We start from the raw sequence: 14,844 nt of genomic DNA on the forward strand, positions 1-14,844 counted from the left end.
ATTATACACATCTGTGTCTCTTTCCCTGTCTTGCATACAGGGTCGTCATTGCCATCTTCCTAAATTCCATATATATGTGTTAGTATACTGTATTGGTGTTTTTCTTTCTGGCTTACTTCACTCTGTATAATCGGCTCCAGTTTCATCCATCTCATCAGAACTGATTCAAATGAATTCTTTTTAACGGCTGAGTAATACTCCATTGTGTATTTTCAGCTCTGAAATTTTTTTTGTTATTCTTTTGAGAAAGAAAATGGTAATCTACTATGCTTATTTCACAGGGAGTGGTTGTGAAGATTCAGTTGGATAGTGAACTGGAAAGTTTATCAGAAATGATAGCATCATTTCAGATATTAGAGTTCTGTTGTATAATATTCACAACCTGGGAAACAAAGTTGAAATCTATTTTTTTTTTCCTCTCAAAGTTCATAATTAAGTGGAAAAGACATATACAAAAAATAAGTATAATCAGTGCTTTTTTGTTTGTATGTCACTCTTGCCCCATACCTTGCCAGCAATTTTTACACAGGTCTGTGCAAAAAGAGAGAAATGTTCTGGTCTCAAGGGATCCATTTGGTTAGAACAAGTTGTGGAATTACTTCCAATGGTTGTTTTTTTTTTTTTTTTTTAAGAAGTGTACTGTAGATTGTTATTAAAGAGCAGGAAGAAATGATATGCTAGTCTTAAGATCATACTCATTAGTAGGCCCAAGGTGAGCATGTTTTCAGTGGAGGAACGGGAGGGGTGAAAAGTTACTAGAACAGAGGAGTCTTGAAGAGTCAACATTTGTCACAGTTGAGATCATACCCATGATGTAATTGACTAGGATGGGTTCTCTTTAGTGCATATATGCTTTCTCAGATATTTTGTGTCATCTTCTAAATTGTAGAGCTATTGTTTTTTTTCTGAAAGGCTCAGTCATGTTGGTACTTAGTCAGAAGAACTAATTTAACATTTACTTACTTTGACTTAGTAGAAAATCATGCTAAAGTAGTAACCGGTGACCTTGGAGTGAACGTAAAGGAATTTTTTGGAGCCAGCTTGCTCTAGCACACAACACTTAAACCCTTTCATGAGGAGACATCATTTAAAGTGTCACATTTTCTCATACTTTAGGATTAAACATCACTACAGCACTTTAACCTGTTTTTCATGCACTGTTATGTGAACTTTATAAAACTCAAGATCTGACTACTGATAAATATCTTAAAAGGTCATCCTTTGAGGAAGTTTCTTCATCTATCTTGGAGACTAACTTCAGTTACCTTATGGTTTCCCTGGCTTTTGAATCAGATTTGTGGCTTATTTCCAAGTAGATGTGAGAGTATATCTTTGTGCCTGCATAATACTGCTCATTTTAGTGTTTTAGTTTCTTAAGACTTAAATTACTTCTATTAGATTTGGAGTTAGATCCAGCAGCACATTCTAACATCTTTTACAAATTTTGAAGTTTAGCTCAGTGCCTTGAGGCTCAATACCTGTAAAAGGGGAATAGTGCCTTTTATATTTAAAAAATAGCATTTTTTAGGTATGAGAAATAATTTATGAAGTGCTTATAGATGTAAATCAGAGTTTCTTTTCATTCTTTAAAAAATTATAACTGACTTACGGTATTATTAGTTTCAGATATACAACATAGTGATTGTTATATTTTTATATATTATACTCTAAAGTTATTATAAAGTGGTTTTCTTTCTTGCTTTGATTATCTTTGATTATTGCTGGAAGGAGATATGGCAGCCACTTTTGATGTTTTGTTTAGTTTTTAATCACTTAAGGAGATGTTCACTTCTTATTTATCTTCTTAATCTTGAATAGCCAGTGTTATTCTTATTTATGTCTTTATTCAACATACATTTTAAACTTTATATTATGTGTTAGGGATTCTATGGGGCTATACAAAGATGAAATGACAGGGTCGCTACCTACAAGGTCCTCTCTTGAAAAAAAGAGACAGACATATTTTTAGATTCTATGGGATCATTGCTAAAAAGGTAAGAAACATAATAGGAGTAAAAGAGAACTGTCTGCTTCAGGAAGTCACGGAGGGTTTGACAGAGGAAGTAAAGTTGAGAGTTGATGGTGAATTGAAAGTTTGATGTACAAGATGGAATTTGTCATGGTGTTGAGTTAGGGCTCCAAGACGGAAAACAGAATGCATGCACAGCTTGGGAGGTGTGGGTTGTGAATTTCAGGTATTTAAATATTGTTGGAGAGTAGAGTGAGGTGGAGGGATGTCAGGAAAGGAGATTTTAGGTGAAGTCTGCGGTGTATGTCAGAGGTTTTGTATGTATTACAGTCACTCGAAGAGCTGATTAAACATACAGAGGCCCTGGCCAGGTTCTCATGGATGCTAGATTGGGGTTGTGGCTGTATACTGAATATCTGTATATTGAACAAACCCTTCCCTATCCCCAGATGAAGTTACGATACCAGTGCTGTAGGTCGCTGGTCTCAAAAGTGAGGCGCTGGCACTTTGAATGGGCAGTAAAGTGAAGTCGCTCAGTCATGTCCGACTCTCTGTGACCCCATGGACTGTAGCCTACCAGGCTCCTCTGTCCATGGGATTTTCCGAGTGATAGTACTGGAGTGGATTGCCATTTCCTTCCCCAGGGGATCTTCCCGACCCAGGGATTGAACCCAGGTCTCCTACGTTGTAGACAGATGCTTTACCGTCTGAGCCACCATGTTTGTGGAGGTGGAGGAATACAATTTACATTTCTGTTTATTTTTAATGTTAATTTTTTTTTTCTCTTGCCGAGTCGTGCTGCAAGTAGAATTTTAGTTCCCTGATCAGGAATTAAGCTAGTGCCTCTTGGGTGGAAGTGCAGAGCCCTGACTACTAAACTGCCAGAGAATTACCTTTAAAAATGTTATTAGAGTGTATGTTTATTATGTTCATAATATCTTAGGGTATTCAATATTTTACCTTAGATATACGCATGTTTGAGAGGTATGGTCGTAATCTTTTTCCTGATTGAAAAATTTGGAGCCCAGGGCTCTAGGCATTGGAAAACAGTTGAGGAATTTTGTGCAGGAAATTCAGGTTAGATTTGAGTATTGAGGATATCAGTAAGGAGAATAGGTGAGGGGACGTATTCACAGGGGATTTTATCTCCCTTTGTCTTTATTACTTTTCTTCTGATTTAAAAGTTTGAAATCATGTAGGTTATAAAATAGTTGACTGTGGCCATGAAACCTTTTTGAGAGTTACTCAGAATTAATCAGGCTATTCACTAATAGATTTTCTCTAGGGGCAACCAGTTTTTACGTGAATACTTTGAATAAAAAAGAGGGGTAAATGAGCTGTCTTAAGGTGAAATGTTTTGTTTAGTGGTTGCAGTTGGTAAAATATATGTGTTGCATCTAGCACCATGATTTAGTGAGTGTGGTTATACAAAATATACTTGATTTCATTGCTCATTGTAGTTTTATGAAATCACAGAGGAGGGTTGGTTGGTTATTAGACGTCTTGTCCCTGAAGTTAATCTCTCTAAAAGATCTTATATAACTTTGAAGTTGTTTTTCATGTAAGAGACTACATGTTTTAGCAGGCATTTCAGGATGTTTTGGAAGTAATCATCTACTAAACATTTGTTGTGGGAATGTGGTTTTCCTTCCCCTCCGTTTTTAATGTTCCTCCTGGAGGTATGTTACTGTTAACACGTTTTTAAAAACCACGCTATATGATAATACTCTTCTGCTTACCTGAACCCCTCTTGAGCAGGGACCTGCAGTGTACTGAGCTTATTAGAAGATTTTACATAGATTATTAGAATTTACAGAGGATGATGAGACCAAATATTAAACACATTGCCAACAGGTTTTCCCTGTCCTTCTGTCTCTCCACAGCCTCTTTTGCTGGCCTTTTAACAGTATGTAAAGAAGAGAAAGAAATTGAGTTTCTTTCTAAGGCATGCATGGATTTTCTCAGTAAAATGTAACATGTAGGTATTTTTTTATATAAGGAAACCTAGGCTTAGCGACATGGAAGCTGTTCAGGATCACATTTACAGAGCTAATACTTGAATATGCACCTTTCTAGTGCTGTGTATACACGTTGCATATGCACTTTCTAGTTCTAGTTGGGAAACTCCTCTTTTCCAACATGAGCTATTGCCTCTTCAAATTAGAAGGTGCGTACTATTGTATTCTGGATAACAGAATGTTTCTTGTATACAAAGTAAAGTATGTAAGTGTGGTACCAAGCATAAACTCATGTCTTTCACTCTGATCTAAAAGTGCTTCCATGTTTAGCTCTGAGTGTATGAGTAAGGATGGAATAGGACTGGGTGGGATGCGCGTGTGGGTGTGTGCACAAATGAAGGGTCCATTGAGGAAAAATGTATTATGAGAATGGTGTAATCCCCGAAGATGTGTGCTGTCAAAGATTATCCTGTGCAATGCGTTTGTTTATCTTTAGCAGAAAGATTCATACCCAGGTTAGCCATCATAATTTGAAACTTTGTGTAAGATTTTGCCTCTTGTTCTCAGACAGATTTTTAAAAAAATTATCTATCTATGTGGCTGCATCAGGTCTTAGTTGTGGCATATGGTATCTAATTCCCTGACCAGGGACTGTATCCAGGCCCCCTGCATTGGGAGCTTGCAGTCTTAGCCACTGGACTACCAGGGAAATCCCTTTCAGACAGATTTTTTTTTAAGGCAGAAGAATGCTTTTTTTCTTTTAGTGTCCTTCCTGAATAGATTCACTGCTTATTCTAGTCTCTTCTCACAGTTAAAAATGTTATAGGAAATTAAAAGAATTGGTTTTTTTTTTGTTTTCTCTTCTAGATTAACTGCTGAAGTACTGATCGAGTTCTGCGTTTCTTCAATGAGGAACTATAGGCTGATCTTCTGCCATAATCTCAAACAGCCATAAATGACAAAAGAATGCTTGCTCAGTGAGGGTAGCTGGTGCAGAAACCATTTTTTAAACTTAGGTGTTTAAGTACTCAAAGGTAAGTTTTCACTATAGTAATTATCCCATGCTTATATATCCACAGAGATTTTAGAATTAATTTCCTATTGCTGCTATTGAATTGTTAAGTTCAGGTTTTGTAGTTATTAGCTGACATCAGATGTGTTAAAGAATGGATTTTGCTTGTCTGAAACTGTTTACATTTATGGCATTTTGCTGTCCCTAAGTTAATTTTTACTGTTTCTATAAGTTTCATTTGTTCTCCAGTGGGTTTACCTTTTATACATATGGACATATACATATACATTTATTTGTGTAAACTTTCAGAATATTGAGCTTTTTTTTTGTTTGTTTTGCTCTTATCTTTCTCTTGTAGTGTGAAAGGCATTGTGTTTCTGGGGTGATGAAAAAAGCTCAGTTGGTGTCTTTTTGTTCATTATCAACTTTTGAAAAGTTTTTCTTTCCTTTATCCAGATAAAGTAATAAATTTTTATTTCATTTTTATTTTTTATTCCTTTGGCCATGCTACGTGGGTTGTGGGATCTTAGTTTCCGGACCAAGGATTGAAACCATGCCCTCAGCAATGAAAGCACAGAGTCGTAACCACTGGACCACCAGGGAATTCCCATAAATGATTATTTTAGAAAATGAACATTTAATGAGATTATTTGTTCTTTGATGATTCAGAAATTGGAAACATTGTTTTTGCCCACTGATTCTTTATTGATCACAAGTCCTACAGAATTAAGATGAATTATTTATTTCTTCTGAACTAGACAGACTGTGGAAGTTTTTCTTTTGAATAACTATGAAGCAGCAGGATTGATAAAACATTCTCATTAAAGGTAGATGCCTAGAGCTGAAGAATTTCCTTTGTTTTTAAAGGAAATGTTTATGGCTGCTCTGTCATGTAGAAATAAGAACTAGTTAATCTTGTTCTTATTAGCCTATCATTTAAAAAAAAAGATTCTCTCCTGTTAGGTTGCTTATGAATTGAGTGGTTAGATGAGCTTCATATACCAGAGTCCAGAAATGATTAGGTTTGACCTTTTACTTGTGTCATTATTAAGCTTGGTCAGTAAGGTCTTATTGGTGCAAAATTTGCCCCTTAATTTGTCTTTGAGACATTAATATCCATTGCAAAGTTCAGTGATCAGTTTTGCCATTGTTTGATAAATAGGCAGTCATGGCATGGCATTAGTATTGGCTTCCCTGGTGGCTCAGCTGGTAAAGAATCCGCCTGCAGTGCATGAGATCCCAGTTTGATTCCTAGGTTGGGAAGATCTGCTGGAGAAAGGGTAGGGTACCCACGCCAGTATTCTTGGGCTACCCTGGTGACTCAGCTGGTAAAGAATCTGCCTGCAATGTGAGTGACCTGGATTCGATCCCTAGGTTGGGCGGATCCCCTGGAGAAGGGAAAGGCTACCCACCCCAGTATTTTGGCCTGGAGAATTCCATGGACTGTATAGTCCATAGAATCGCAAAGAGTCGGATACGACTGAGCAACATTCACTAAAGGGAGCATTCAGAACTAACTTCACATAGTAGAGAAAATGTTTAGATGATTGTATTGAGCTTTAATTGTAGAACACACTATGGGCCTGGTAACTGGAAGATATTTAATAGATAAGAACACATTCAGGTGTAAAGCCTTCTTCTTTAATGTATTTAGGCATATTGCCACCAGTTAATCATTATAGTCTTTTTTTTTTTTTCCTTTCATTTGGCAGAAAAGACAGCTTTGATTTCTGGCTGCAAAAAAGATATGAGGAAGAGCTCCTCCCCTTCCTTGAGTAACTGCAACTCCGTTCTTGCTAACAAAATATTTGGAATTCCACTTGATGAGCTGCAGCAGGGAGGACATCCAGACAATGAGGTTCCGTTCATAGTCCGCCATGTAGTGGACTATATTGAGGAACATGGTATATATTTCCTTACTTTGAGGGCTAGCCTTTGTTTTAATAGACACAACTTATCCCATTTTGACCTTGGATTATTTTTTTCCTCAGTACTCAATGTCTAAAATATTGTGGGGAAAACTGATGGAAATTCTTTTTTTTTAGTGTTTTTTACTTAAAGTCATATATTCAGATATGCCTGATTTAGAGCATATTTTAGTGGGAGGGATGATAAGAATATTTTTTAACGAATGTAAGAGGGTGGGATAAAGTACAGTATCCTTCAAGACAGAGACAGTGTGTGATTTTAGATGTGTGATTTGAAGCTGTTCAGCCCTATCAGGGGATACAAGAATGGCTTTCTGAAAGTACGAATATTTTAAGTTCATTGGAGAATGAATATATATGGTAGTTGAAACTTACTTAATTTTTGCCTTGAACTAATGTAGGAGGTCTGGAGCAACAAGGACTTTTTCAAGTCAATGGAAATGCTGAGACAGTGGAGTGGCTTCGGCAGAGATACGACAGTGGAGAAGAGGTGGATTTGGTTAAGGAAGCAGATGTTCCCTCAGCTATTAGTCTTCTTAGGTTTTTCCTTCAAGAACTTCCTGAACCTGTTATCCCTGGCAGTTTGCATATTCACTTGATGCAACTTTCTCAAGGTAACATAATCTGAATCTTACCAATCAATCACTTAACATTTAATTTCGAAATCTTTTATCTTTTAGAAATCTTGACATGTAAGCAGTAATTATAGTAATTCTGAGGATAATTTCTTAAGTTCCCATTTGAATACATATGCTCTTTGGGGCTGTATTGTCTAGTTAAAGGAATGGCAACCTCTTAGATTCCTGTGGTGCTGTTAACTTTTTATGATTGGTTTTAGTGAGCCTAAGATATAAGATGAGGAGGAGGAAAAGCAGGAGACAAGAACAAAGAGAGAGAAAGGAAGGAACAACGACAAAAAAAGATCTGTGGCAGAATGCCATAATAGCCAGTGATGTTGGTTAGTGGCGATGTTACTGTGTTTATCCTTGGTTTGATTGAATATTCTAGCAAAAACCTGGAGAAGGCAATGGCACCTCACTCCAGTACTCTTGCCTGGAAAATCCCATGGATGGAGGAGCCTGGAAGGCTGCAGTCCATGGGGTCGCTGAGGGTCAGACACGACTGAGCGACTTCACTTTCCCTTTTCACTTTCATGCATTGGAGAAGGGAAAGGCAACCCACTCCAGTGTTCTTGCCTGGAGAATCCCAGGGGCGGGGGAGCCTGGTGGGCTGCCGTCTATGGGGTCGCACAGAGTCGGACACGACTGAAGTGACTTAGCAGCAGCAGCAGCAGCAGCAGCAGCAGCAAAAACCAGAAGACAGCTTTGATTCTAAGTTTGGACTATACCTAAAACTTGTTCTTGGATGCCTGAAGGAAAGTGAAAGTCTCTCAGTTGTGTCCAATTCTTTGCTACCCCATGATAAAATATCAAATTGGACATCAGATTGCAAACCAAATAAAGAAATTCATTTGTCTCTGTTGGGTTAGGTTTTTGGTGGTGACTAAAAATAGGGCTTATCTGGTACGGACAAGAAAAATAAACCTAGAGGTATGCAGAAAGGTAAAAGAACCAAGAAGCGATGAGATGCTTCTGTTTCTTGAGCCAAATGGTGTTCATGTGTATATAATAGTGTGACGTGTTTCATTACATAGGAAAGTTTATGAAGTTGACATGTAATACAGTTGACTCTTGAACAACATGGGTTTGAACTTACATATTTTTTCAATAAATTTGTACTATGGTACTACATGATCTACAGTTGGTTGAGTCGACACATGTGGAACCGTGGACTTGGTGGACCTGCTGTAACGTTACACATGACTTTTCAATGGTGTGGAGGGTTGGCACCCCAACCCCTGTATTGTTTAGGGATCAACTGTATTATCCAGTTGATCTTTGTATTTTTTTAAAAATTTATTAATTTTAGTTGGAGGCTAATTACTTTACAGTATTGTAGTGGTTTTTGCCATACATCGATATGAACCAACCATGGGTATACATGTGTTCCCCATCCTGAGCCCCCCTCCCACATCCCTCCCCATCCCATCCCTCTGGGTCATCCCAGTGCATCAGCCCTGAGTACCCTGTCTCATGCATTGAACTTGGACTGGTGATCTATTTCACATATGATAATATACATGTTTCATTGCTATTCTCTCAAATCATCCCACCCTTACCTTCTCCCACAGAGTCCAAAAGACTGTTCTATACATCTGTGTCTCTTTTGCTGTCTCGCATATAGGGTTATCGTTAACCGTCTTTCTAAATTCCACATGTATGTGTTAGTATACTGTATTGGTGTTTTTCTTTCTGACTTACTTCACTCTGTATATTTTTTCTGGCTTTTCTTTGTATTGTGGAATGTCTTTAATTTTTTGAAATGGAACTTCTAGAGAAATTCAGTGATAGTAAGAAATTATAACTGCTTACTTAATCCCTACTTGCTGTGAGAGCTGGATATTTTGTTTGTATATATCCGTAAGTTGTGTATGGTTAGAAGAAGAGGATTTCCTTTTGAGAGTATTTTTCCATTTTATTTTTTCTTAAATTTATTACTATTTTTTTTAAATTTAAAAGCAAGCCTAAGTTAATAGATGGCTCTTATATATGTGTTAAAAGTCAATACAAAGATAATTTATGATCCTCTTATGTATGTTTTTCTCTATACAGCTAGATGATAGAGCTCATTTTATACTTGATTTATTCAGGAATGGTTAGCCTGATTCAGTTTTGTTTCTTTATTATGACACCTGGATCAAAGAATAGGTTTCAGAATTAAGTATCAATATTGTCACCTTTTTTCAAAGTGTAATTTTCTTTTTTTGTCCCAAGAAATATTATTTTTGTTTTGAATTTCTGAATCTATTTCAAATTTCTTTTCTTGGAAGTAGGTATTTTTTCACATGTTTATATTGAGTCACCTAATAAGCATTTTTGTACCCATTAAATATATATAATGAAACTGATGTGTTAAGAGTGTTTTGAGCTCTTTTTATGTCTTAGAGGCATTCATTTTGTTTTTATAATGATAGGATTCCATTTTCCCTGTGTTATAGAATTGTAGACAGGTCTTTTAAAGTTCTAAGAATCTGATAATCTTTCAGTTTTGACTGAAAATTTATAAATGAATAAGTGGAATAAGATTTAGTGATAATAAAGTTACTGCCTCTCATTGATGCTATCAGTCAGAAGCTGTTCTGTCAGTGAGATTGTCATTTTCACTCCTACATTTACTCGTTTAAAAGTATGACAGTATCATGTACTGTGTTACTTATGGAGTTACAGTATATATCTTATTAATTATTCTATGTCAGTATTCACTTGTGAAGGAACTTAAGACGTGCAGAAATGCTTTTGGCCTGTTTTCAGAAAACCACCTTTCTCCTCTGTTGCACATGTACATAACCATTGGCACACACCCATATACACACACATGCATGTACACACACCCATATAAGACACCCATTTTTTTAATAGCTATGCAGATAGGTGTGGTGGTACTTGAGGCGATACTTATATTTCTGTTGTAATAAAATCTATTCGTTCATCCTTTAATCATTTGGGAAGTTGTCTGGGTCTCTGGACAAAATTCTCTCCATTTATTATAGGTAACTCTTACATTAATATTTTAATTGATGTTCACAAATAGATGAAATTAGTGCTTTTAAGGTCACGGAGGGAGCATTTTTCCGGTTGCATTTGAGTTAGTGTTTTTTTTTTTTTTTAAAGAGTGGTTTTCATTTTCTGTGGCAGCCGGACATTGCAAAGTGATGTGGTGTGGTGTGGTGTGGTGTGGTGTGATGTGGTTTGATCTTTAATTTAGACCAATATTTCACAACCTTGGTACTCCTGATACTTTGGTCTAGGTTATTCTTTAGTATAGGGGCTATACTGAATTTTAAGATATTCAGTAGAATCCCTGGACTCTGTCCACTGGTACCTCTTTCCCCCAGGTTATGACAATCATTCCATTCATTGGCACTGTTATCAACCTTTGGTTTAGCTCATAATAGTTTGTCCAGTTGTTTATACATCATATTTTGGTAGAAAACACAATTCACAGTTCTGTGAATTTGTTACATTTAAAAAAAATCTGTTAACAATGCTTAAAAGATTTCCTAGTATAAGGGGAATCTTCTTTGATATGTACATATATTTTTCCTGGTTATGATTTAACTAGGTAGTAGGCTTAAAATGGCAACCCAATCCGGTACTCTTGCTTGGAAAATCCCATGGATGGAGGAGCCTGGTAGGCTGCAGTCCATGGGGTCGCGAAGAGTTGGACACGACTTCACTTTCACTTTCACTTTTCACTTTCATGCATTTGAGAAGGAAATGGCAACCCACTCCAGTGTTCTTGCCTGGAGTATCGCAGGCATGGGGGAGCCTGGTGGGCTGCTGTCTTTGGGGTCGCACAGAGTCAGACACGACTGAAGCAACTTAACAGCAGCAGCAGCAGGCTTAAAAGGAAAAAAAATGTTAAAGCAGATATGTTTTTGACACATACACATACACATTTAACTAGGAAGTAGGCTCAAAAGGAAAAAAAGTTTAAGCAGATATGTTTTTAATACACACACACACACGCTGCTCTGCCTTGTTTGAAGACTTTAGAAGCAACCTGGTAGATGTAAATATTTTTGAGTACTTTTTTGAATACTGGAAATGTTCACTAATAAAAGTAAAGCAGCATTTTAAACAGTATTTCAGGCAAAACCAGTGTAGCCCACAATCTTATGACCCCGTCAAATCAAATGTTTTAGTAGTGCAACATCTTGTTTCAGTTACTGTGTATTTATTCAGCTTCTTCAACTAATTTTTGTTGAACCCCCTACTGTGTGCCAGGCACCGTTTTAGATTCTGGGAATGCAGAAGTGAACAAAACTGTCTTCATAGAGCTAAAATTCTGAAGGGGCATAAGGAGAGTTAAATGATAAAATAAATACAAGAGTATGTTACATAGCTAAAGAGAATGTTATGTAGAATTTGTCAGTGTTGATGTAGTCATCGTATTAATAATATTAATTGATGCATATATTTTTGAGTTGATATATATGGTTTTTCTTAAATAATCCTTTTCTGCTACATTTAGGTTGTTAAAAATTTCGGTGGCCCAGATGGTAAAGAATCTGCCTTCAGTGTGGGAGATGTGGGTTTGATTCCTGGGTCAGGAAGATCCCTTGGAGAAGGGAATGGCTGCCCAGTGCAGTATTCTTGCCTGGAGAATTTCATGGACAGAGGAGCTTGGCAGGCTGCAGTCCATGGGGTCTCAAAGAGTTAGATGCAACTGAGCGACTAACAGACTAACACTTTCACACTTTCATAGTCACAGATATTCAAAAAAACATTCATTCAGGGACTGTTCCAACCAGTTATAAAGACAGAGTACCTGGGCAGTTGATAATATTATGAAATGTAGAAGAATTGTTACTGGTTGCATTTTAAATTTTAAGTGAAGCTCATATGACCGTAGCTGTTTCTGTTAACTTCTTAGTGTTGTGTTATTTTGTAGAGATGACGAATATCATGATCATAACCTTTTACCAATAATTTTTCCCCCAATAATTATTTTTAAATTAATTTTAAGGACCTCAAGAAAAATACAAAATGAAAGATAATTGGGTTAATTTTCCCTATTAGAGCAATTAATTACATTTTGAGGTACCTCTGAGAAATTACTTCTCCTCGTTGGGACCCTCACCAGTCAGTGGGTTGATACAGACCTAATTTCTGTTAATGAAAACTCATTGACTTAAACACAGGACCTGTCTTCTGGTAGTTGAAAATTCACTTGGTAAACCGAGAAGAATGATTTGTGTTTCTTTGGCTGCTTAATGCAGCTTGTAGGATCTTAGTTCCGTGACCAGAGATCAAACCCCTTGCATTGGAAGCCGAGAGTCTTAACAACCACTGCATTGCCAGGGAAGTCCTGGAATGCATCCTAATTTATTGATAGTTCTGTTGATACTGTTGAATTTAATTGTCCTTTTCAGAATGTATTTAATTGTCCTTTGCAGAATGTTAAAAGAATTCTGTTTTTTACTCTGTTTCTTCCTTGTTTTTTCTTTCATTCTGATACTGTTAGCTGGTTAAATTGCTTCTCATTTTTGCTTTTGGTGTTGACTGATATTGATGAGTACATTTTGACTTCTTAGAGTTGGCACTAATTTGGAAACACATGTACAGTCATGCAAAAGACAGTATGTTGAAAATTAAAATAAGCTCTAGGATTGGAGCCAGTGAATAATAGATGAAGAAAACATCCTCCAACAGTTGAGGGGTTGCATTCCTTCTCCACTTCTTCCACTTAATAAATGAAACGCAAAGCCCTAAGGCATCTGGCCTCTAGTAGAGGAAGTGAAGAGGTTTTGAATTGTTATAGTAAACTGGTGATGTAGGTGGAGTAATGTGAATCTGGCAAAATATCTGAGCTTTGCTTTTACTTCATTAAGAAAAAACCCTGTCATTATGTTTTATAGATTATAATAATGAAGATGAGTTTGGAAGAAAGTTGAGGTTCCTCTTGCAACAGCTTCCACCTGTTAATTACAGTTTGTTAAAGTTCCTGTGTAGATTTTTAGCCAATGTAGCATCACACCATGAAGAAATCTGGTCAGCAAACTCTTTGGCTGCTGTCTTTGGTCCAGATGTCTTCCAGTAAGTTTTTCACAAATTTTTGTTTGATTAAAAAACATTATATTTGTGAAATAGGATCATTATACTGTCTCCCAAGGGTCATAGGTTGCTTGATGAACCATTATTTTTTATAGTAGAGCTGTTTAATCCTCCCAGCATTTCTGTGAACAAGGTACAAATTAGGTTGGCTTTACAGATGGGAAAACTGAGGCACAGAATGGTGGCATGAATCACTCAGGTCTATAAAGTGACTCAGTTTCTTCAGACTTTATCTGTGATGGATTTAAGGACTCTCAATTCAATTTGGACTTTTCATTTAGTATTTACACAGATGTGGAAGATCTGAAAGAACAAGAAATAGTAAGCAGGATAATGGCTGGACTTCTGGAAAATTACTATGAGTTTTTTGAGAATGAAGAGGAAGATTTTTCATCTAATGATTTGAGTTCAATTACTGAACAGGTGAGAATATTTTAAATATTCTACTTGGAGGGAGGTTTTTTTCATTTGCGAAAGAATATGCTCTTAAAGGCTTGGCCCAAACTTAGGTGGAATTTTTAAGTACTAAACTGGACGTAATTTTCTTGGTTATTATACATTATCATAGGTGATATTTCTATGTAGTATATGAATGTGATTTTTTTTCTGAACAACTTCTTGTCAATTTGGGATATGGAAAAGGAATCGAAACCAGAGATAAGCTAGAGCTTTTGTGGATTTTCTTGTGTTTTTCTTTTGTTAAATTAAGCATTGTTTATTTTGTAAGAGTAGTGTGTTTTTGTTTTTGCAAAGAAATTGCTAGCATAGAGGAATGTAGGCAAAGGTTGAGAATTAGAAGGTAGAGGGAAAGGTGGTATATAAAGTTGACACAAACTTTTAAAAATGGTTATTTGATTGAAGTAGCAAGTCAGTGCAGCAATGTAACCATTATCATATTAATTCCCATTAGGGAAGCATCAGGAGAGTAATAGTTTAGGTTGTAGATGTTTTAAATTTTGTGGCTCTTGAATATTAAAACCCATTTCTCAACAGTATATTTTGTTGTTACCATTATGCCTTATGGTTAAGACTATAAAAGGGTCCTCATTCATTTTTTCTTTATGAAGTGAGAATACTGATTCTGAGTAATTGTTATTGACTATAAAGCCACATTAATCCAGACTTCTCAGGTTTAGAATTCATGCTTTAGGTTTGTCTGGAATTCTTTCTTGTGTACTTAAGTGAAATGATTTGTCAAGCAAACTTTTATATTAAAACCTATTTATATTTTGAGTTATTTATATTTTGAGTGTGGGTAGGGCTGCTACCTTTTAAAAAATAACTAATAATTCACCTGATT

The 14,844-nt window shown here is 36.3% G+C and overlaps 1 protein-coding gene across 8 annotated transcripts in view; it reads left to right on the forward strand.

Moving 5' to 3' along the window:
- FAM13B (family with sequence similarity 13 member B) overlaps window positions 1-14,844 on the forward strand; it is a 99,310-nt gene that overhangs the window by 27,116 nt on the left and 57,350 nt on the right. For all 8 annotated transcript variants that reach the window (XM_018050335.1, XM_005682972.3, XM_018050334.1 and 5 more), the window contains exons 2-6: window positions 4,795-4,961; window positions 6,652-6,843; window positions 7,269-7,481; window positions 13,349-13,526; window positions 13,826-13,967. In XM_018050335.1, coding sequence (XP_017905824.1) covers window positions 6,687-6,843; window positions 7,269-7,481; window positions 13,349-13,526; window positions 13,826-13,967 — 690 coding nt within the window. In that variant the 5' untranslated portion in view covers window positions 4,795-4,961; window positions 6,652-6,686. The remainder of the gene's footprint in view (window positions 1-4,794; window positions 4,962-6,651; window positions 6,844-7,268; window positions 7,482-13,348; window positions 13,527-13,825; window positions 13,968-14,844) is intronic.

Source organism: Capra hircus, chromosome 7, assembly GCF_001704415.2.
Source record: "Capra hircus breed San Clemente chromosome 7, ASM170441v1, whole genome shotgun sequence".
NCBI classification, from domain to species: domain Eukaryota; kingdom Metazoa; phylum Chordata; class Mammalia; order Artiodactyla; family Bovidae; genus Capra; species Capra hircus.